Source organism: Pelodiscus sinensis, chromosome 1 (genome assembly GCF_049634645.1).
Source record: "Pelodiscus sinensis isolate JC-2024 chromosome 1, ASM4963464v1, whole genome shotgun sequence".
NCBI lineage: Eukaryota > Metazoa > Chordata > Testudines > Trionychidae > Pelodiscus > Pelodiscus sinensis.
Genome location: NC_134711.1, coordinates 133995219 through 134017607, shown reverse-complemented (window position 1 = coordinate 134017607; position 22389 = coordinate 133995219). Strand labels below are relative to the sequence as shown.

At 49.0% G+C, this 22389-nt stretch overlaps 1 protein-coding gene across 1 annotated transcript in view; it reads left to right on the top strand.

Annotated features, from left to right (window-relative positions):
* Positions 1-21529, top strand: part of LOC142829940 (scavenger receptor cysteine-rich type 1 protein M130-like) — a 72263-nt gene extending 50734 nt beyond the window's left edge. The window contains exons 8-13 of the mRNA XM_075932623.1: positions 758-892; positions 2165-2260; positions 17765-17848; positions 18896-18985; positions 20211-20354; positions 21009-21529. Coding sequence (XP_075788738.1) covers positions 758-892; positions 2165-2260; positions 17765-17848; positions 18896-18985; positions 20211-20354; positions 21009-21139 — 680 coding nt within the window. The 3' untranslated portion in view covers positions 21140-21529. The remainder of the gene's footprint in view (positions 1-757; positions 893-2164; positions 2261-17764; positions 17849-18895; positions 18986-20210; positions 20355-21008) is intronic.
* The last annotated feature ends 860 nt before the right edge of the window (positions 21530-22389 follow it).

Here is a 22389-nt window from a genome sequence, read left to right as displayed (position 1 = left end):
ACACACACACGTGTACACAATCTGTTCAATTCATGAAGGGTTAGCATAGAACGTTTGTTGTTGCTCATGTCTCAGTGGAGCTATTCTTAAATATGCAGTAGAAGAAACAACAATCTTTTCACAGTCTGTTTTAGAGACAAAACAGTCTGATTGACAACAAACTTAGAAATTAATTAATTTTATAAGATAAGGTGTGTGAGATCCAAGAAAAGCCATTAAGTAGCTCTATGGTGAGGTATCCTTTTGGGATGAACAGTCAGAGCTAAGCCCAGGCTGTGCGTTTTGGGTCAGGTCTAGAATTCCTCACAATTCTGTGTGCTGTTGGCCATGTGTCTGAGTAACAGCTGAAGGGCAAATTAACAGGGTATTAAATGACCAGAGTTCCCCTTTCAGTTTGTGCAGCACTGAAATTAAGGGTTTATAATATTGTTAAATTCTATGGTCATGTCACGTGGACAACCCAGCCCATTCACTGGACTGCATTTCCCTGGGACTGGGTCCCACAGGAGGAGCTGCAAGCCATAGCCGGAGGGCAGGGCCCCTTCCCATGGCCTGTGAAATCTCAAGACCAATGACTCCATCTGCTGAGCAGGAGGATTCCTGTGTATTGACAGGCCCTGGCCTAAGAGTTAAGCAGCAGCCTGTGCGCTGCCCCCACAGTGCACAGTTTACCAGCCCATTACCCAGCAGACCTGCCCTCCCGCCCCCCGACTCTCACTGACCCTTCTCTCCCTGTGGCCAGTTCCTTTCCATTCAGGTCCCCCGCGCCACCCTGCGACCGACAGTGGGAGAGTCATGGTGCCCGTGGTCTACATTATCCTGGGGGCCCTGCTCTGCCTGGTCTTAATCATCCTGGGTGTGCAGGTGCGACGTGCCAGGGCCCAGTGCAGAGGTGGGTCCTGATGGGCATGACTTGGTGAAACACCCCTGCAGCAGCAGAGGCTGCTGGTGTCAGGGAAAGGGGATGCTGGGCTGGGAAGGGTGGCTGAGGGTGCCTGTCAACTCCTCTCTGATTTATTGTTTCAACCGATGTCTGGTAGTGGAACAGCCCAGCCATGAACTCTGGAGATGCTACTCACTAGGGAGCATCACAGGTTCAGGGAAGCTGAACCTGTACCACCCTAGTGAGGAGCTCCAGGGTGCCTTGTCAGACCTTAGCCTCCAGCTGTCTCCAGCTTCTGGGCAGAACCCCCTGTTCCGTCAGCTTCTGGCCAGGGGGTTTTGAGGCTGCAGGCTCCTGCCTTCCCCTGTGATACCCCAGCAAAGCAGTCTGCTTTTAGGCCAGCCCTACACTGTGCTTCTCCCTAGGGGCTGTGAGCAGTGTGCTGCCAGCAGTCACAAGGTGCCACCCAGCGCTCTGTGGTCCTGTGTTATACAGACCTTAAATTCAATGAAAATAAAGGGTTAGCATCATTTTGCAGATGGGTGTAAATACTGGGGTGGGGGAAGAACGATGCAAGGTGCTCCAAAGGGGAAGAATCAGGATTAATGGGGCAAGGTTTGAGATGAATGTGAGGAAGCTTCCTGACTGGGAACTTGCCCTTGGAGCCATTATCAAAGGGAGGCTGTGGAAAGGGAGGCTGTCCCCGTTACCTGGACAGAGCAGTGGGAATGTGCGGTAGGTTCAGACTCATGGTAGGCCCAAGAGGAGGGAGTTGAATGATCTCATGGGCTATGTCTAGACAACATGGTTCCATCCACGGAGCCATGTAAAATAGTTTATTCGGCATAGCCAAAGAAGTGTGGATTGAAATTATCCCCGCTTCATTAAAATAAAAACAGCTGCTGTGCTGTGCCGACGATCAGCTGATCCAGCACAGCGCGGCAGTCTAGATGCGACACGGTCAACAAGGGAAGCCTTTGTCAACTGCTCCGGTATGCCTCGTGAAATGAGGTTTACCGGAGCAGTTGACAAAGGCTTCCCTTGTTGACCGCGCCGCGTCTAGACTGCCGCGCTGTGCGGGATCAGCTGATCGTCGGCACAGCACAGCAGCTGTTTTTCTTTTAATGAAGCGGGGATAATTTCAATCCACACTTCTTTGACTATGCCGAATAAACTATTTTACATGGCTCCGTGGATGGAACCATGTAGTCTAGACATAGCCATGGTGTTTCCCATCTCTGGCTCCTCTAACTCTGTACAAACTCTGCCCTTTGTTTTCAGGCGCCCAAAGTCCCTTGGATCCCTCCTCTGAGGCAATGTACGAGGAGATTGACTATAACCTGATCAGAGAGAAGCAGGAGATGTTCGGTCGCTCAGGTCAGTGTGTCTCATGCTTCACAGGGACCAGCTCTCCTTTCCATCTCAGGCCTTGACTGAGTGGTGAATCGCAGCAGCTTCAGCCCTGTAAGCTTGTCATTGGAGCTGGGCACAAGGTTCATTACAAAAAGATTGGGTTAAAAATGCAAAATCAGAGACACCAAAACGTTTCACAGATTCATGTCAGTTTTACCCAATTCCTCCACACACTCATTCACTCACATTCATTTGATTTCAGTATTTTCTAAACAAAATGTCTTGTTTCTTTCTTTAAATTTCAGATTACTTTTCTGTTAGAATTTGTCTCTAATTTGGAGGATAGGGTCATAATTGAAAATGATCTGAACAAACTGGATAAATGGTCTGAGGTAAATAGGATTAAATTTAATAAGGACAAATGCGAAGTGCTCCACTTAGGAAGGAACAATACATTTCACACATACAGAATGGGAAAGGACTGTCTAAGGAGTCCTGAAGAGAGGGATCTAGGGGTCATAGTGGACCACAAGCTAAATATGAGTCAATAGTGTGACATTGTTGCAAAAAAAGCAAACTATTCTGGGGTGCATTAACAGGAGTGTTGTAAGGAAGACACAAAAAGTAATTCTTCTGCTCTACTCTGTGCTGATTAGGCCTCAACTGGAGTACTGAGTCCAGTTCTGGGCACCACATTTCAGGAAAGATGGGGACAAATTGGAGAAAGTCCAAAGAAGAGCAACAAAGATGATTAAATGTCTAGAAAACATGAGTTATGAGGCAAGGCTGAAGGAATTGGGCTTCTCCAAATGGAAAGAATCAGGATTAATGGGGCAAGATTTGAGATGAATGTGATGAAGCTTCCTGACCGGGAATTTGCCCTTGGAGCCATTATCAAAAGGAGGCTGTGGAAAGGGAGGCTGTCCCTGTTACCTGGACAGAGAAGTAGGAATGTCCTGTAGGTTCAGGCTCGTGCTAGGCCCAAGGGGAAGGAGTTGAATGATCTCATGGTGTTTCCCATCTCTGGCTCCTCTGACTCTGTACAAACTCTGCCCTTTGTTTTCAGGTTCCCAAAGTCCCTTGGATCCCTCTTCTGAGGCAGTGTATGAGGAGATTGACTATAACCTGATCAGAGAGAAGCAGGAGGTGTTCAGAAGCTCAGGTCAGTGTGTCTCATGCTTCACAGGGGCCAGCTCTCCTTTCCATCTCAGGCCTTGACTGAGAGGTGAATCACTTCAACTTTAGCCCTGTAAGCTTGTCATTGGAGCTGGGCACAAGGTTCATTACAAAGAGTTTGGGTTAAAAATGCAGAATCTGAGACACCAAAACATTTCAAGTATCCGAGGATTAGCCGTGTTAGTCTGAATCTGCAAAAGCGACGAGGAATCCTGTGGCACGTTATAGACTAACTGAAGTGTTGGAGCATAAGCTTTCATGGGCAAAGACCCACTTCGTCACATGCATGCCAGAGGACTCCAGAACATTTCACAGATTCATGTCAGTTTTACCCAATTCTTCCACAAACTCATTCACGCACATTCATTTGATTTCAGTATTTTCTAAACAAAACATCTTGTTTCTTTCTTTAAATTTCAGATTACTTTTCTGTTAGAATTTGTCTCTAATTTGGAGGATAGGGTCATAATTGAAAATGATCTGAACAAACTGGATAAATGGTCTGAGGTAAATAGGATGAAGTTTATTAAGGACAAATGCAAAGTGCTCCATTTAGGAAGGAACAATCAGTTTCACACATACAGAATGGGAAGTGACTGTCTAAGAAGTCCTGCAGAAAGGGATCTAGGGGTCATAGAGGAGCACAAGCTGAATATTAGTCAACAGTATGACACTGTTGCAAAAAAAGCAGACATGATTCTGGGGTGCATTAACAGGAATGTTGTAAGGAAGACACAAAAAGTAATTAGTCTGTTCTTACTTTGTGCTGATTAGGCATCAGTTGGAGTATTGTGTCCAGTTCTGGGCACCACATTTAAGGAAAGATGAGGACAAATTGGAGAAGGTCCAAAGAAGAGCAACAAAAATTATTAAAGGTCTAGAAAACATGAGCTATGAGGCAAGGCTGAAGGAATTGGGCTTGTTTAGTTTGGAAAAGAGAAGATGGAGGCATTTCTCAGAAGAAAGGCAGGTATGTTGTTACCTGCACAGCATGTGCCATGTTTGTCTTCCTCTCGGAAGATAGAAGGGATTTCATCTGCACTAAGTGCAAGCTGGTTGCCATTTTAGAAGGAAAAAATTAAGAACTTGAGGCCCAAGTGTCAATCCTATGATCCATCAGAGAGGATGAAGACTCCTTCAGTAGAAGGCAGCATTTAATCCTGCAGACACAGCAGGCTGAAGAATCAGTGAGGGCAGTACAGAACAAGGAAGAAAACTGCCAGCATGTAATCTCCAGGAGAAGGAAGCCAACTCAGGTATCCTCAGTTCCAGTGGAGGTAAGTAACCACTTCAGGCTCTCTGCCCAGGCACTGCAGTGGAGAATGCTTTGGCAGGGACCTCTCAGGCAAGAGATCAGAAGGAGAGGCCATCCACCAGAAGACATGGGATGCATAGTTCTAGGGATGGAGGTTCCATGACCACCCCACCTCCCCAGAGAAGAAGATGGGTAGTGGTGGTTGGAGACTTCCTCCTAAGAGGGACTGAGTCATCCATCTGCCAACCAGATCTGCAATCTCGAGAAGTGTGCTGCTTACCAGGAGCTCAAATTCAGGAAGTGAGCAAGAGTCTTCCAAAAGTGATCAAACCTTCAGATCGCTACCCTTTCCTGCTTCTCCATGTAGGAACTAATAATACAGCCAAGAATGACCTTGAGCAAGTCACTCATTAAAGACCTGGATTTCACCCTCAGCAAATTTGTAGGGAGAGGTAGATATGCTTGAGAGCAGATATAGGGTCCACAGTGACTTAGATAGATTAGAGGATTGGGCTAAAAGAAATCTGATAAGGTTTAAAGAGGACAAGTGCAGAGTGCTGCACTTGGGACGAAAGAATGCCAAGCATTGTTACAGGCTGGGGACCAACTGGCTAGGTAGCAGTTCAGCAGAAAACAAGCTGGGGATTACAGTGGATGAGAAGCTGGATATGAGTCAACAGGGTGCCCTTGTAGCCAAGAAGACTAATGGCATATTAGGTATCATGAGGAGAAGCATTTCCATCAAATCTAGAGAAGTGATTACTCTGTTTTATTCAGCACTGGTGAGGCCACAACTGGAATATTGCATCCAATTCTGGGCCCACACACTACAGAAAGGATGTGGATGTATTGGAGACAGTCCAGTGGAGGGCAACAAAGATAATTAGGGGGCTGGAGCACTTGACCTACGAGGAGAGGCTGAGGGATTTGGGCTTATTTAGTCTGCAGAAGGAAAGAGTGAGGGGGGATTTGATTGCACCCTTCAACTTCCTGAAGGGAGGTTCCAAAACAGATGGAGAAAGGCTGTTCACAGTAGTGATGGATGGCAGAACAAGGAGCAATGGTCTCAAGTTACAGTGGGGGAGGTTTAGGTTGGATATTAGGAAAAACTATTTCACTAGGAGAGTGGGGAAGCATTGGAATGGGATCCCTAGGGAGGGCATGGAATCTCCATATGTAGAGGTTTTTAAGTCCTGGATTGACAGAGCCCTGCCTGGGATGATTTAGTTGGGATTGGTCCTTCTTCGGACAGGGGTCTGGACTTGATGACCTCCTGAGATCTCTTCCAGCCTTATGATTCTATTACTGAGAGGGGACGTGATAGCGTTTTTTAGGTATCCAAAAGGATGTCACAGGGAGGAGGGGGAAAAATTGTTCTCCTTGGCCTCTGAGGATAGGACAAGAAGCAATGGGCTTAAACTACAGCAAGGGAGGTTTAAGTTGGACATTAGGAAAAACTTCCTGTCAGGGTGGTTAAACACTGGAATACATTGCCTAAGGAGGTTGTGGAATCTCCACCACTGGAGATATTTAAGAACTGGTTAGATAGACACCTGTCGGGGATGGTCTAGACCAGTGGTTCCCAATGTGGTGCCCGCGGGTGCCGCAGTGCCTGTAGATGTCATGGCGCCCGCTGAGCCATTTATGCCCCCACCGAGTGATCGGGGCCAGCCCTGCCCCCAGTCATGCAGCGTATGGGTGGCCCCACCCCCGGTCGCCCGGCGTGTAAGAGTCCCCACCCCGGGCGCATGGGTGGCCCCGCCCCGGGTGTGTGGGTGGCCCCAACCCCAGGTTCCCGGCAGCCCCAAAAAGTTGGGGACCACTGGTCTAGACAATGCTTGGTCCTACTGTGAGCACAGGGGACTGGACTTGATCTCTTGAGCATGAGCGGCAAGGTATATGGGCTTGTGGTGCCCATGCTCCAGCAATATTCAGAACCGGGGGCCCTTTTCCACCAATATTTGGAGCTGGGTCTCTCCAGCCCTGCTTGGAGTGGGCCCCGCCCCACCCCCCAGCACATCCTCTCACCCCGACCCCAGAGCGTTTCTCCCCCAGCCCCGGCCTGTCCCTGCCGTGTGCAACTTTCACTCAGCTCCCCCTTGCTGGCTGCTGCTCAAACAGGTGGGTGGGGAGACGCCCAAACATGATGTGACCTCACAGCCCGGGACTTTAAAACTGCTCAGCGCTGAGTTGCGCCACACGGCTGAGTTGCGGGTTCGGAGTTTGGGGACTTCTGGGGCGGAGCGCAGACTCCGACCCCACAAAGTGGAAGGCAGAAGGTAGGGGAGGGGGACGGAGAAAACTAGGGGAAGGGCTGGGAGAGGAAGGGGCTTGTGCGGAGGGGGAGTGGAGAAGGGGAAGAAAGGGGAAGGCACCAAAAGGACAGGGTAGCAGAGAGACAAATGCCAGGAGGCCAAGTGCAGACAATGAGGAAAAGGGAAGGAGGGGAGGTGTCAGTGGGAGAGGGACAGGATGATGAAGGGAGGGGAGAAGGCAATGGGGCCAGGGAGTGTGGCTAATGGGGCACCCATGCTCTTGAGGTCCCTGCCACCCATGCTCTTGAGGTCCCTTCCAGTTCTAGAGTTCTATGCAGGGCTGGCCTTACCATGAGGTGAACTGAGGCAGCCGCTGCAGGTGCCAGACTGGAAGGGGGGGGTGCCACTAGGACCCAGAGTGTAGAAAATTGTGTCTGCTACTGGTGCATATGTATTGTCTCGGCTCTAGATGCACAGAGATGGTGGAGTGCTGTGTTGGAGGAAGGAGGGCTCAAGAGACATAGCAGGCAGGCAGGAGAAAAAGTGAGAGGGAATAACTGAAAGCAGCAGGAGCTGCAGGGAAAGAGAGGAGGAGGAGCCTCTTATGTACCTCTCTAGCACCCCCAGGAGCCTGGATTGATTAACACCAGCTTCTCGGGGAGCTTCCTGTTTCCTGCTGCTTCTCTGAACCCACTTGAGGAGAACAGGCAGTCAACTGAATTAGGAGGAGCCAGTTAGGACCTTAAGATGCTGATATCTTCCCACACTCAGGCCCTGCTACCAGCCTGCTTATTTGTCCCCTTCAACTGAGTGCTGAGAGCCACTGTAGCTGGCATAGACCAGCAGTCATGAGTGAAAGAAGAAAACGGCCCTCTGGGGCAGCATTCAGAAAAAGAAAGAAAGCAAAGGACGCTGTTCTATCTAAGCAGGAAGGAGCTCTCCTGAGATACATAGGGTATGTCTAGACTACTGGGTTTTGTCGACAGAAGTTTTGTCGACAGATACTGTTGACAAAGCTTCTGTCGACAAAGAGCGTCTAGACTACATTCAGTTCTGTCGACAAAGCAAGCTGCTTTGTTGACAAAACCCTGTAGTCTAGACACAACCCTACATGCAACAACACCTTCTGTCGACAGAAGGCGTTACGCCTCGTAAAATGAGGTTTACCAGCGTCGACAAAACTGCTGAGTTCTGTCGTCATTATGTCGACGGAACTCAGCGGTAGTGTAGACGCAGGTATAGTTTTGTCAACAAAAGTCCACTTTTGTCAACAAAACTCTGTAGTCTAGACACACCCATAGACACACATGTTCACGGTGAGCCTTCCAGCCCCTGTGAGTGGTGAGGAGATGCCTGATCTTCCAGTTAGTCAGAGTGCAGGTGACCTGGCAGCTACTGCAGCATCTCAAATGGATGTAACCATGCACATTTCTGAAGAAAAGTGTAGATCAGAAAAGAGTGTGGTGGAGGCACAAGAAACAGTTGAAGTTCAGTTTAGTTCTTTAAGTCTAGATGATCCAGGACTGTGGACCCACTTGAACAGTAGCCTGAGGGACTTCTTTATATTGCATGGGCTACAGCAAGTGAAAAACTTCATGTTCCCCAAAGACAATGAAAATAGATGTTTCCATCCAACACATTGCTGGCTTGAAATCCCCAATGGTGACAAAGTGAAGAGGCCATGGCTTATGGGCTCAAAAACCCAATATACTGCATATTATTCCAGTCTAATGTTCCAGACACATTGGAGTCTACAGGAACAAAGGACTGGAAAAATCTGGCTAGAAATCTGGCATCCCATGAGAAGGCAGCAAATCACCAGAGAGCATTCCATAGGTGGAAAGAACTTTGGATGATACTAAGGTTAAAGGCCACCATAGAGATGATCATCAGGTGAACTGAAGACAATGATCAAGCAATTTGTTTCCTACCATCCTTCTCCAGCCTTTGGCAAACAGAGGCCAGGGGCACCATTCCTTACACTCTGGCTAATAGCCTTTTATGGACCTAACCTTCATGTATTTTTTTTTAGCTCTTTTTTAAAACTCTGTTATAGTCCTAGCCTTCGCGGCCTCCTTTCGCAAAGAGTTCCACAGGCTGACTGTGCGCTGTGTGAAGAACTTTCTTTTATTAGTTTTAAACCTGCTACCCATTAATTTCATTTGGTGTCCTCTAGTTCTTATATTATGGGAACAAGTAAATAACTTTTCTTTATTCACTCTCTCCACACCACTCATTATTTTATATACCTCTATCATATCCCCCTCTTCTAAACTAAAAAGTCTCAGTCTCTTTAGCCTCTCCTCATATGGGACCCGTTCCAAACCGCTAATCATTTTAGTTGTTCTTTTCTGAACCTTTTCTAATGCCAAAATATCTTTTTTTGAGGTGAGGAGACCACATCTGTACACAGTAATAAAGATGTGGGTGTACTATAGTTTTATACAGAGGCAGAAAGATATTATTCGTCTTATTCTCTATCTCTTTTAAAATAATTCCTAGCATCCTATTTGTTTTTTGACTGCTGCTGCACACTGCGTGGACGTTTTCAAAGAACTATCTTTCCTGACTACTTGTAGCTAAATTAGCCCCATCATATTGTATATATAGTTGAGCTTATTGTTTCCAGTGTGCATTACTTTACACTTATCCACATTAAATTTCATTTGCCATTTTGTTGCCCAATCACTCAGTTTGGTGAGATTTTTTTGAAGTGCTTTAAAGTCTGCTTTGGTCTTGACAATCTTGAACAGTTAAGTATCATCCTCAAACTTTGCCACCTCACAGCTCACCCCTTTCTCTAGATTGTTTATGAATAAGTTGAATAGGATTGGTCCGAGGACTAACCCTTGGGAGACACCACTAGTTACATCTCTCCATTCTGAAAATTTACCTTTTATTCCTACTCTTTGTTTCCTGTCTTTTAACCAGTTCTCATTCCATGAAAGGATCTTCCCTCTTATCCCATGACAACCTAATTTAGACAAGAGCCTTTGGTGAGGGACCTTGTCAAAGGATTTCTGGAAATCTAAGTATACTGTATCTACTGGATCCCTCTTGTCCACATGTTTGTTAACCCCTTCAAAGAACTCCAGTAGATTAGTAAAACATGATTTCCCTTTACAGAAACCATGTTGACTTTTGCCCAACAAATTATGTTCTTCTACGTGTCTGACAATTTTATTCTTTACTATTGCTTCAACTAATTTGCACGGTATTGACGTTAGACTTGCTGGCCTGTAATTGCCAGGATTGCCTCAAAAGCCCTTTTTAAATATTGGTTTTATGTTAGCTGTCTTCCAGTCCTTAGGTACAGAAGCTGATTTAAAGGATAGGTTACAAACCACAGTTAATATTTCTGCAGTTTCACATTTGAGTTCTTTCAGATCCCTTGGTTGAATGCCATCTGGTCCAGGTGATTTGTTACTGTTTTTCTATTTGTTCCAAAACCTCCTCTAATGACACTTTAATCCGGGACAGTTCCTCAGATTCATCACCCACAAAGGATGGTGCATGTTTGGGAATCTTCCTAACATCCTCAGCCGTGAAGACTGAAGCAAAGAAATCATGTAGTCTCTCCGCAATGGCTTTATCGTTCTTGATTGCTCCTTTTGTATCTCAATCATCCAGGGACCCCACTGTTTTTTTTAGCAGGCTTCATACTTCTAATGTATTTAAACATTTTGCTAATACTTTTTGGGTTTTTGGCTAGCTGTTCCTCAAAATCTCTTTTAGCTTTTCTTATTACATTTGTACACTTAATTTGGCAGTGTTTGTGTTCCTTCCTATTTACTTCCCTGGGATTGGACTTCCACTTTTTAAAAGATGCCTTTTTATCTCTCACTGCTTCTTTTAGATGGTTGTTAATTAAGCCATGGTGGCTCTTTTTTAGGTCTCTTCCTATGTTTTTTAATTTGGGGTATACATTTAATTTGGACCTCTATTATAGTGTCTTTGAAAAGTTTCCATGCAGCTTGCAGGGATTTTGTTCTAGTCACGGTGCCTTTTAATTTCTGTTTAACTAACCTCCTCATGTTTGTGTAATTCCCCTTTTTGAAATTAAATTCCAGAGTGTTGGACTGCTGAGGTGTTCTTCCCACCACAGGAATGTTAAAAGTTATTATATTATGGTCACTATTCTCAAGCGGTCCTGTAATAGTTACCTCCTGGACCAGATCCTGCGCTCCACTCAGGACTAAATCAAGAATTGCTTCTCCCCTTGTGGGTTCTTGTACCAGCTGCTCCAAAAAGCAGTTATTTAAGGCATTGAGAAATTTTATCTCTGCATCTCGTCCTGATGTGACATGTACCCAGTCAATATGGGGATAATGGAAATCCCCTATTATTACTGAGTTTTTTATTTTGATACCCTCTCTATTCTCCCTTAGGATTTCAACGTCAGTATCACTGTCCTGGTCAGGTGGTTGATAATAGATTCCTACCGTTATATTCTTATTAGAGCATGGAATTACTATTCATAGTGATTCTATGGAACATTTTGATTCATTTAAGATTTTTACTTCATTTGATTCTATATTATCTTTCACATATAGTGCCACTCCACCACCCGTACAACCTATTCTGTCCTTCCAATATATTTTATATCACGGTATGATTGTGTCCCACTGATTGTCCTCATTCTAACAGGTTTCTGTGATGTCTATTATGTCAATCTCCTCCTTTAATACGAGGCACTCTAATTCACCCATCTTATTTAAACTTCTAGCATTTGTGTAGAAGCACTTTAAATAATTGCCATTGTTTATTTGTCTGCCCTTCCCTGATGTATTAGATTCTTTTATATGTGATTGTTTGTCTGATCTGGCCCATACTTTATCATCTCCCCTCCTCTCTTTCTGACTAAAACATAGATAATCTCTATGAATGGATTCTCCTCTAAGAGAAGTCTCTGTCTGATCCACGTGCTCCTCTACACCAATCGGTTTTCCCCCATCTCTTAGTTTAAAAATTTCTCTATGACCTTTTTAATGTTTAGTGCCACCTTGGCTTAGGTGGAATCCATCCTTCCTGTATAGGATCCTCCTCTTCCAAAAGTGTCCCCAGTTCCTAATAAATCTAAACCACCTTCTCCCTACACCTTTCTCATCCATGTATTGAGATTTTGAAGTTCTGCCTGCCTACTTGGCCCTGCGTGTGGAACAGGAAGCATTTCTGAGAATGCCACCATAGAGGTCCTGGATTTCAGTATCCTTCCTAGCAGCCTAAATTTGGCCTCCAGGACATCTCTCCTACCTTTTCCGACGTCATTGGTACCTACATGTACCACGACCACCAATTCCTCCCCAGCACTACACATCTAGGTACCTCGAGAGATCCACAACCTTCGCACCAGGCAGTCAAGCCACCATATGGTTCTCCCGGTCATCACAAACCCAACTATCAATATTTCTAAGGATCGAATCACCCACTACTAACGCCTGCCTCTTCCTAACAACTGACATTGCCTCCCCCGGAGAGGTATCCTCAGTGAGAGATAAGACCATAACATCCTTTGGAAGGAGGGTCCCAACTATGGGATGGTTTCCGTCTGCTCCCATTGAATGCTCTCTTCCCCTGAGCCTTTCATCCTCCTTAACAGCTACCCAAAACGTAGCACTGCATGGCACTTCAGATCAGTTGTATGTGCCAAATAATGGAAGCTTCCTTAAAATTGTGGAGCTAATGGCTGAGTTTGATGCTGTACTCCAGGAGCTTCTAAGAGTCACCACCAAAGAAATGTTCACATACCACTACTTTGGAAAAACAATTCAAAATGAGAATATACAGTTACTGGCAACAAAATTCAAACAGAAGATTGTGGCAGATCTGAAGTCAGCAAGATATTACTCAGTTATTCTGGACTGCACACCTGACATCGGCCATATGGAACAAATGACTTTAATGGTGCGTTTTGTAACAACAGAACCTAGTGAAATTGTCCCTGCAATGGTGACTGTCAGAGTGTTTTCTAGAATTTATTGACACTGATGATACTACAGGAGCTGGTATGACAAATGTGCTTCTTAAAAAGCTGGAAAATACAGGAATTGTGATAGCTGACATGAGAGGTCAGAACTATGATAATGGTGCCAACATGAGAGGAAATAACAGAGGAGTGCAGACACGGATCCGAGAGTCAAACCCTTGAGCTTTTTTTGTGCCATGCAGTTCTCATTCACTGAAGTTGGTGGTCTGTGATGCAGCATCAGCTTCTAGTGAGGCTGCTGAATTTTTAATGTAATTCAAAGCATATATGTATTTTTTCCTGCATCAACTCATCGATGGAAAATTTTGAAGCAACATCTGGGAACATCCTCTCTGATATTGCAACCCCTGAGTGTCACGCAATGGGAAAGTCGAGTGGAGGCGATAAAGCCCATCAAACACCAAATTGGGAAGATAGATGATGCCATAGTTGATAATGCTATGACAGGAACTGTTCGCGGGAGAACAGTGGCAGAGGGAAACGGAACTAACCAGAGTTGAACCACGTCAACCAGAGAATCTGTCATCACTCACCCCGGCACCTTTCAGGTCAGATTATGTTGTGCCCTCCATTTTCCACACTCACAGGCTACATCTACACTGGCCCCGTTTCCGAAAGGGGCATGCTAATTTTAAACTTCGTAATAGGAAAATCCGCGGGGGATTTAAATATCCCCCGTGGGATTTAAATAAAGATGTCCGCCGCTTTTTTCCGGCTTGTAGAAAAGCCAGAAAAGAGCATCTAGACTGGCCCGATCCTCCGGAATAAAGCCCTATTCCGGAGGATCTCTTATTCCTACTTCAAAGTATAAGAGATCCTCCGGAATAGGGCTTTATTCCGGAGGATCGGGCCAGTCTAGACGCTCTTTTCCAGCTTTTCTACAAACCAGAAAAAAGCGGCGGACATCTTTATTTAAATCCCGCGGGGGATATTTAAATCCCCCGCGGATTTCCCTATTACGAAGTTTAAAATTAGCATGCCCCTTTCGGAAACGGGGCCAGTGTAGACGTAGCCACAGAATGGTTTCTCTTCCAACATCTGTGTCACCTCTCCCCACTCAGGGTGCATCTACACTGCAGCGTTTTTCCAGATAAACAATACTTGCACCTACACTGACATTGAGTTCTTTTGACAGAAAGTCAAAAGAATGGAGGGTGTCTTCCGAAAGCCGTAAACATCTTTCTATGGTGGAGACATCTTTTTCCGAAGGAGCTTTTTCGGGAAAAAGGTGTGTGTGGACACAGAAGAGGGAGTTCTTTCGAAAGAAGAGGCATACAGGAAATAACAGAGGTGCCTTGGTGGCCACTCTTTCCATAAAAATCACAACTTAAATGTGAGATAGCGTCCAATGAATACGGATGTTAATTTTGGAAAAAGCACATCGCTTTTTTCTGTGTAGACACTCTTTTTCAAAATGCTTTTTCCTGGAAGATCTCATCCAGAAAAGCTTCTTCCAAAAGAAGCCTGCAGCCTAGCCAAAGCCTCAGAGTTGCGGTGATCCAGCATCCCCTCTGGAAGGAGGAGCAGACTGAGCCCTGAAACCTGCCTCATGCCCTGGGTGTGTGCCCAGTCCCATGGCTCAGCTGCTCTCACTGGGCTTAATTTCTGGTTTTCCTCTCTCCAGGCTCCTACTCAGATGGCTCTGTGAGGAAGCTGCCATATTACACCGGAGACAGCGAGGGGGAAAACGACTCTGGACCAGAGCAAGGTAACGGGGGAGGGGCAGGCGCAGGCCAGAGACCCAGATAAGGGCAAAGCAGAGAATTGCTTTGAAATGTGCTGCAGTCACAGCCGTTTCCCCTCACTCAGCTCCTGCTTCACACAGCTGGGTCTAAGCCCATTGAACAGGGTTTCTGTCAGAGCCTCCAGATGGAAACATGTGACCATCTCTGAGCATAGAGCCCTGGGAGTGGCACCCAGTGAGCTCGCCAGCTGAGTCGCTTTGGATAACGGTGTCAGTGCTCAACGGGGTTCGTCTCCCAGCCCAGCAGGAGCTTTATTCCTTGCAGCGGGGACATTCCCCCTCCCCGGCATGACAGGAGCATTCACACCTGCCTGCAGGGTGCAGCTGGAGTCACATGGGGCAGCTGTGGCCTGGCAGCACCCAAGTTCCGGCCTCTAAGCTCGGCACAAGCTCGTCTCCAGTGCCCATGGACACACACAAAGGAGCTGCTGTTGGGTTCTGCAGGGACAGGACTTGCCTCTGGTTGTTCCGGGGCCTCCTCTTTCACTGTAGCTCTCTGACGTGTGCCCTGCTCCCAACGGGCACCTGTGACTCCCCTTTTACATGCCGTGAGAAATGCCCTGGTGCTAAGGGCCAGAGGCTGAGTGGGGTGTTTTCTGTTCCAGAGGAAGCTTCCCTGGCGGGGTCTGAGCTGGATTACGACAATGTGGAGGAGCCTGCCTGGAACGAGGTGCCCCAAACTCCAGATGACCAAGGTGAGCAGTGCGTTTCCCAGCAGCAGGGGCAGCCCGTGAGCCTAGGCAAACTAAGCAGTTGCCTAGGGCGCCACTGGCCCGGGTGCCCCATGTTTACATCATGGCCATTGACGGTCATGCATGTGGGTGCTCCAATCGCGCCTTCTGCCTGGGGCGCCAGCTGCCACAACCGGCCTCAGGCCACTTCTGCCCAGCAGAGACAATAGGGGCTTGTTAATAAAACCACAAAATGTACCAAGGGGTATCTTCTAGCAGCACCATGCTGGGTTGCTGACTGGGTAAGTGGCCTCTGCTCTCAAAGCCTCAGGCCAAACCCTTCCCTCTGGCCCTCTGCCCCAGGGCTGGACAGGAAGGGAGCCCCGACACTCCCCTGGGGAGCAGGGAGCACGGAAGGGGGTGAGAAGTGCAGGACTCAGGGAAAGGCATAAAGGCTCAGAACAGGGGGCTGGGAATCAGGGGGGGACTTACCGGGGCTTCCCGTGGCGGTGAGGGTGGCACTGCTCCAGTGGCAGCTCCCCTCTGGGGACCAGGGCTGTGCTCCCTGGCAGGCAGCTCTTCCTGGGGAGGGGCAGAGGGCACAGCTTCAACCCTGACTATAGTGACAAAGAGTCCTGTGGCACATTATAGACTAAGGGTATGTCTACACTAGCCACACTAGTTCAAACTAGGGTGGCTAATGTAGGCATTCAAACTTGCAAATGAAGCCCGGGATTTAAATATCCTAGGCTTTATTTGCATTTTCCTGGGCACCCCCATTTTTAAATGCCCTGTAGTTCGAACTACCTGCCCCGGGCTACACGCGGCATGGACTAGGTAGTTTGAATTGAAGCTCCTAATTTGAATTACCGTTACTCCTCATTAACTTCTGACTGCCGCGTGTAGTCACAGGCAGTCAGTTCGAACAAAGGGGATTTAAAAATGGTGCCCGCCCGGGAACATTCAAATGAAGCCCGGGATATTTAAACCCTGGGCTTCATTTGCAAGTTTGAATGCCTACATTAGCCACCCTAGTTCGAACTAGGGGGCTAGTGTAGACATACCCTGAGGTACTACAGGACTCTGTCGCTTTTGCAGCTCCAGAGTAACATGGCTACCCCTCTGATACCTGACAACAGTGCTTCTTGTGGTGGGAGCTACAGCAGACAAACCACACAGCCATAACCAATGGGAGGAGCCACCAGCAAGGGTCTGCAGTCCCATCCTCCCCTCACCCCCCATGCAGAGCCACCACCAAAGCAGCACTACCCTCACTGCCACACGTGGCCTAGTACGCTTGTCCAGACACCCCAGCCCCCTGCCCAGCCCCCTGCTCTGGCAGCACAAGTCCGGCTCCATCGCCCATGGCCACACACAAAGGAGCTGCTGTTGGGTTCTGCAGGGAGAGGACTGGCCCCTGGTTGTTCCGGGGCCTCCTCTTTGACTGTAGCTCTCTGACATCTGCCCTGCTCCCCACGGGCACCTGTGACTCCCCTTTCACATGCCGTGGGAAATGCCCTGGTGCTAAGGGCCAGAGGCTGAGTGGGGTGTTTTCTGTTCCAGAGGAAGCTTCCCTGGCGGGGTCTGAGCTGGATTATGACAACGTGGAGGAGCCTGCCTGGAACGAGGTGCCCCAGACTCCAGATGACCGAGGTGAGCAGTGTGTTTCCCAGCAGCAGGGGCGGCCCGTGAGCCTAGGCAAACTAGGCAGTTGCTTAGGGCAGCACTGGCCTGGGCACCCCGTGATTATGTCAAAGCCATTGACAGCCGTGCAGGCGGGGGCGCCTCAAAGCCTCAGGCCAAACCCTTCCCTCTGGCCCTCTGCCCCAGGGCTGGACAGGAAGGGAGCCCCGGCACTCCCCTGGGGAGCAGGAATCAGGGAAGGGGGTGAGAAGTGCAGGACTCTGGGAAAGGCGTGAAGGCTCAGAGCAGGGGGCTGGGAATCAGGGGGGGACTTACCGGGGCTGCCCATGGTGGTGAGGGTGGCACTGCTCCAGTGGCAGCTCCCCTCTTGGGACCAGGGCCGCACTCCCTGGGAGGAGCCACCAGCAAGGGTTTGCAGCCCCATCCTCCCTCCCACCCCATGCAGAGCCACCACCAAAGCAGCACTACCCTCACCGCCACGCGTGGCCTAGTACACTCCCTTAGACACCACAGCCTCCTGCCCTAGTCCTGCACCTCCATCCCCTGCCCTAAAACCCCCACAACCTTCCACTCTTTCCCTAAGTCCCCAACCCCTGTCTTGAGCCTTCTACATCTTCCAGTCCCCCACCCTGAGCCACCCACCCCTGCTCTGAGCCCCTCCCTACCCCCAGAACCTGACTCTTGTACCCCCATGCTCACACACTCACAGGAGGAGCAAACTGAGCCCCTGGGTGTGTGCCCAGTCCCGCGGCTCAGCTGCTCTCACTGGGGTGAATTTCTCGTTCTCCTCTCTCCAGGCTCCTACTCAGATGGCTCCGTGAGGAAGCTGCAGTATTACATCGGGGACAGCGAGGGGGAAAACGACCCAGGATCAAAGCAAGGTAACGAGGGAGGAGCAGACGCAGGCCAGAGACCCAGATGAGGGCAAATCAGGGGGAAAATTGTTCTGACTCGTGCTGCAGTCACAGTCCTTTCCCCTCACCTGGCTCCCGCTTCACACAGCTGGGTCTGAGCCCATTGAACAGGGTTTCTGTCAGAGCCTCCGGATGGAAACATGTGACCATCTCTGAGCACAGACCCGTGGGAGTGGCTCCCTGCGAGCTCCCAGGGCTGAGTCGCTTTGGATAACGGTGTCAGCGCTCACAGGGCTCATCTCCCAGCCCTGAGAGAGGGGGAAGTTTGTGCACTGTTGTTATTACAGAGGGGCCCAGCCCAGCTCACAGATCTCAACCCCCTGAGCTGTGAGGGAGGGAGATTTGCCGATTCTGATCCCTGCCCTGGAGCTCAGTTTTGCAGCTGGCACCTGTCGCTCTAATGGGCTGAACAAACCCTTGGATCTGAACTTCCTGGCCTGGGCCCATCTCTAATGACAAACAGGGCGGCATTTCCTCCTCACTGCTCTCCAGCAGCCCCTGAATTTAGGGTCCAACCAGCACCTTAGACTGTAGTGGGGGGATTGGACACTGGGCAGATGGAGCCAGTTGTGCTGAGAAGCAGGAGTGCGGCCAAGCCGAGCGCTGGGCTGCCTGAGAGGCAGGTGGAGAGCAGAACTCACAAAGGACCAGGCCAGTGAGCACCCAGCAGGAGCTTTATTCCCTGCAGCAGGGATGTTCCCCCTTCCAAGTGTGACCTGCCTGCAGGGTGCAGCTGGAGTCACACGGGGCAGCTCTGGCCTGGCAGCGCCCAAGTTCCAGACAGTGAGCTCAGCACAATCCTGGCTCCGGCGCCCATGGACACACACAAAAGAGCTGCTTTTGGGTTCTGCAGGGAGAGGACTGGCCCCTGATTTTTCTGGGGCCTCCTCTTTGACTGTAGCTCTCTGACGTGTGCCCAGCTCCCCACGGGCACCTGCAACTCCCCTCTCACAAACCATTGGAAATGCCCTGATGCTAAGGGCCAGAGGCTGAGTGGGGTGTTTTCTGTTCCAGAGGAACCTTCCCCGGTGGGGTCTGAGCTGGATTATGACAACGTGGAGGAGCCTGCCTGGAATGAGGTACCTCAGACTCCAGCCAGTCGAGGTGAGCAGTCAATCCACTGCCTGGAAGCACCGTTACCTCTCCCAGACTAACTGCATTTCCAGTAGGGACAGTAGCGGTTTGTTAAGAAAACCACAAAGCTCACCCCCCTGTTTTGTTGATCAAAGTAGTGCTCGGGTGCTGAGCGGATCCATTTCAAGACCTGTGTGGAGACGGCGGTAGGGAAGCATGGGATGTTCTAGGACATGACAGGGCCCATTGCAGAGAGGGAAGGAGCAGTTTGCTGAGGAGTTGCCTGCAGTGAACTTGGCTCAGGTCACAGGCCTGTGGACCTCCCTGCCATGAGCACAGGCGCTGACTCCATGTGTGTTCTGGAGAGGAAAACTCACTTTACTGGCCTGTGGTAGGGCTTAGGTTGTGGGTGGGGTGAGGGTTCTGGCTGGGGAGGCCGGTTCCCCGGTGGGGCCAGTAATGAGGATTCAAGGTTTGGCAGGGGGCTGTGGTCTGGGACTGGGGTTTGCATGAAAGAAGAGATGGGAGCTTTGGCTGGGGGTTGGGTTCCTGGCTGGGACAAGGTGTGAGGGAGCAATAGGGAGCCCTGGGCTAGGGGGTGGGGCTGAGGGTATCAGAGCATGGGAGAGGGTTCCCAGATGAAACAGGAGGTTGGAATGTGGGAGGGGTCTGGGCTGGGAGTGCAGGTTCCTGAGTGGGGTAAGAAATGAGGGGTTCAGGGTACAGGAGTGGGATCTGGGCTGGGCAGGGGGGTGGGTGAGTTTGGGCGCAGGAGAGGGCTCAGGGCTGGGGTGTGGGAAGGGTGAGAGCTCCAGGCGACACTTACCTCTGGCAGCTCCCCAGAAGTGGTGACATTCCCTCAGCTCTGGGGTGGAGGTGTGGCGAGGTGGCTCTAGGCACTGCCTCCACTTGCAGGTGTCACTACCTCACCCCCCCTTGGACACAGGTCCTGGGCAATGGGAGTTGTGAATCCAGAACTTGGGGTGAGGTGAGCGCATGCAACTCCTCTTGGCCATCTCTCCACCTAGGAGCTGAGGGACATATTTCTGCTTCTGGGAAACCTTCCAGAGCCAGGGAGCCTGTCAGGGTCCCTTTGAGACCAGGTGTTTCCTTAAAAAAACAGACACCAGGTCATTCTACGAGTTGCATGGTAAGAGGCCCCTAGGGACCAATGAAGCTGATGCATCTGCCCCTTCTGGTTTATTTCTATCTTTGCTGTGAAAATATGCTTAGCTACCTCACATCTTCCCATCAGATGCCCCTGCCCTGCCTGCTGATGCTCCAGGAGATGGATACGATGATATCAGCAAAGTTTCTGACCCTGAAGAGGAGCCTGGTTTGGGGCAGAATGATGGGGAAGGCCGTGCGAGGTGGGACAGGAACAGGGATTTAGAGACAAGTAAGTTCACACTTCCCAGTGTTTCTACCGAGTGGGGTGTTTGGAAATGTGCTCTGTGCAGCCAGGGAACAGCTCTGGCTAAGCCAGTGTCTGTGAGAGAAACTCTCCTTTTCCCTGTTCCCTGACGGAACAGGTGTCAGGATCTGCAGTGGGGACAGGGAAAGCAGAGTCCTTGCAGTAATTTGAAAGAACCCAGGATATTCCCGGTAAAGGCTGGCCTTTGCCCATTGTCCTTGGCCAAAACCTCCCTTCCCCACCCCGTTGTATCATGCACAGAGACACCATCGGCCATCCCACCTCAAAGGAGGTGCAGCAGTGATGAAATGTGTGTTGCTCAGTTCCTGATAAGAGTACTGTGCTTATGCATGTTGTTACGGGAGAGTAAACTGTAGGGTGTCCTTATCTCAGAGCTCCTTGGTTTTTGTATATGAAGTGAGAGCTTGGTCCTTGGAGAGACTAACTTCTCTGAAAACCAAGGGTTTGCTTCCAGAATCTGTCCAGTGATGACAAATGAGAACTTGTCTGAGACCAATCAGAAAACTGAAGGGGGGCAGCTTCTATCCTAGACTGGAGAGTGCAGCCTTCCTTTACTATACAGCACCAAGCAGCCATGAGTGATCCACTGACCGTGTGTGTTCCCCTTGGTGTTTTCAGACTGGACGCTGCACTTGCTAAGGAATGAAGGTGTGTCTGAGACAAAGAATGAAACTGCATTCCTGCCTCCTGAAGAGACGGGCTATGATGATGTGGGTCAGGCTGATTCTGGGGGATCGGTATCAGAATAATTTGACTGGAGCATATAGAATCATAGAATCACAGAATCCTAGAGCTGGAGGAGGCCTCAGGAGATCATTAAGTCCAGCCCCCTGCCCAAAGTAGGACCAATCCCAACTAAATCATCCTGGACGATCCATCATCACAAGCATTGGCACACTTACAACAGGATTATCTGGCTATATTGACTCCCTCCTCAGACCCTATGCTACCAGCACTCCTAGCTAACTCTGTGACACCACTGACTTCCTGAAGAAACTTCAAAACATCAGCAATCTACCTGAAAATACCATCCTGGCCACTATGGATGCAAAAACCCTTTACACCAACATTCCACGTGAAGACGGATTACAGGCATCAGGAACACCAACCCCGATAACAACACTGCACACCTAGTTACAGAGCTCTGCGACTTTGTCCTCACCCGCAACAACTTTCAGTTTGGAGACAATTTGTATCTCCATGTCAGCGGCACAGCCATGGGCACTCACATGGCACCACAATATGCCAACATCGTTATGGCTGACCTCAAAGAATGTTTCCTCAGCTCTTGCCCCATAACACTCTTACTTTACTTATGCTACATTGATGACATCTTGATCATATGGACCTACAGAAAGGAGACTCTTGAAGAATTTCACAAGGATTTCAATAACTTTCACCCCACCATCAGTCTTAGCCTGGACCAGTGCACACGGGAAATCCACTTCCTGGACACTACAGTACAATTAAATAATGGACAAATTTCCACCACCCTATATCAGAAACCCACCAAATGCTTCACTTACCTTCATGCCTCCAGCTGCCATCCAGACACAATTTCTCAATCTATTGTGTACAGCCAAGCCCTAAGATACAACCAGATTTGCTCCAATCCCACAGACAAAAACAAATACCTACAGGATCTTTATAGAACATTCCTAAAAATGAAATACCCACCTGGAGAAGTGAAAAAAACCAGATTGACTGAGCCAAAAAAGTACCCAGACATGAATTGCTTCAAGACAGACCCAAAAGAGAAAATAACAGTATTCCACTTGTCATTACCTACAGTCCACAACTCAAACCCTTCCAACACATTATCTGCCATCTACAGCTTATCTTGGAAAATGATCCCTCACTCTCAGAGGCCTTGGGGGAAAGACCTATTTTCACTTACAGAACCCCCCCCCCCCCCCCCCAACCTGAAACAAATTCTTTCCGGTAACCATGCTACACAACTATATCATAAACATCCAGGAACCCAGCCTTGCAATCAGCC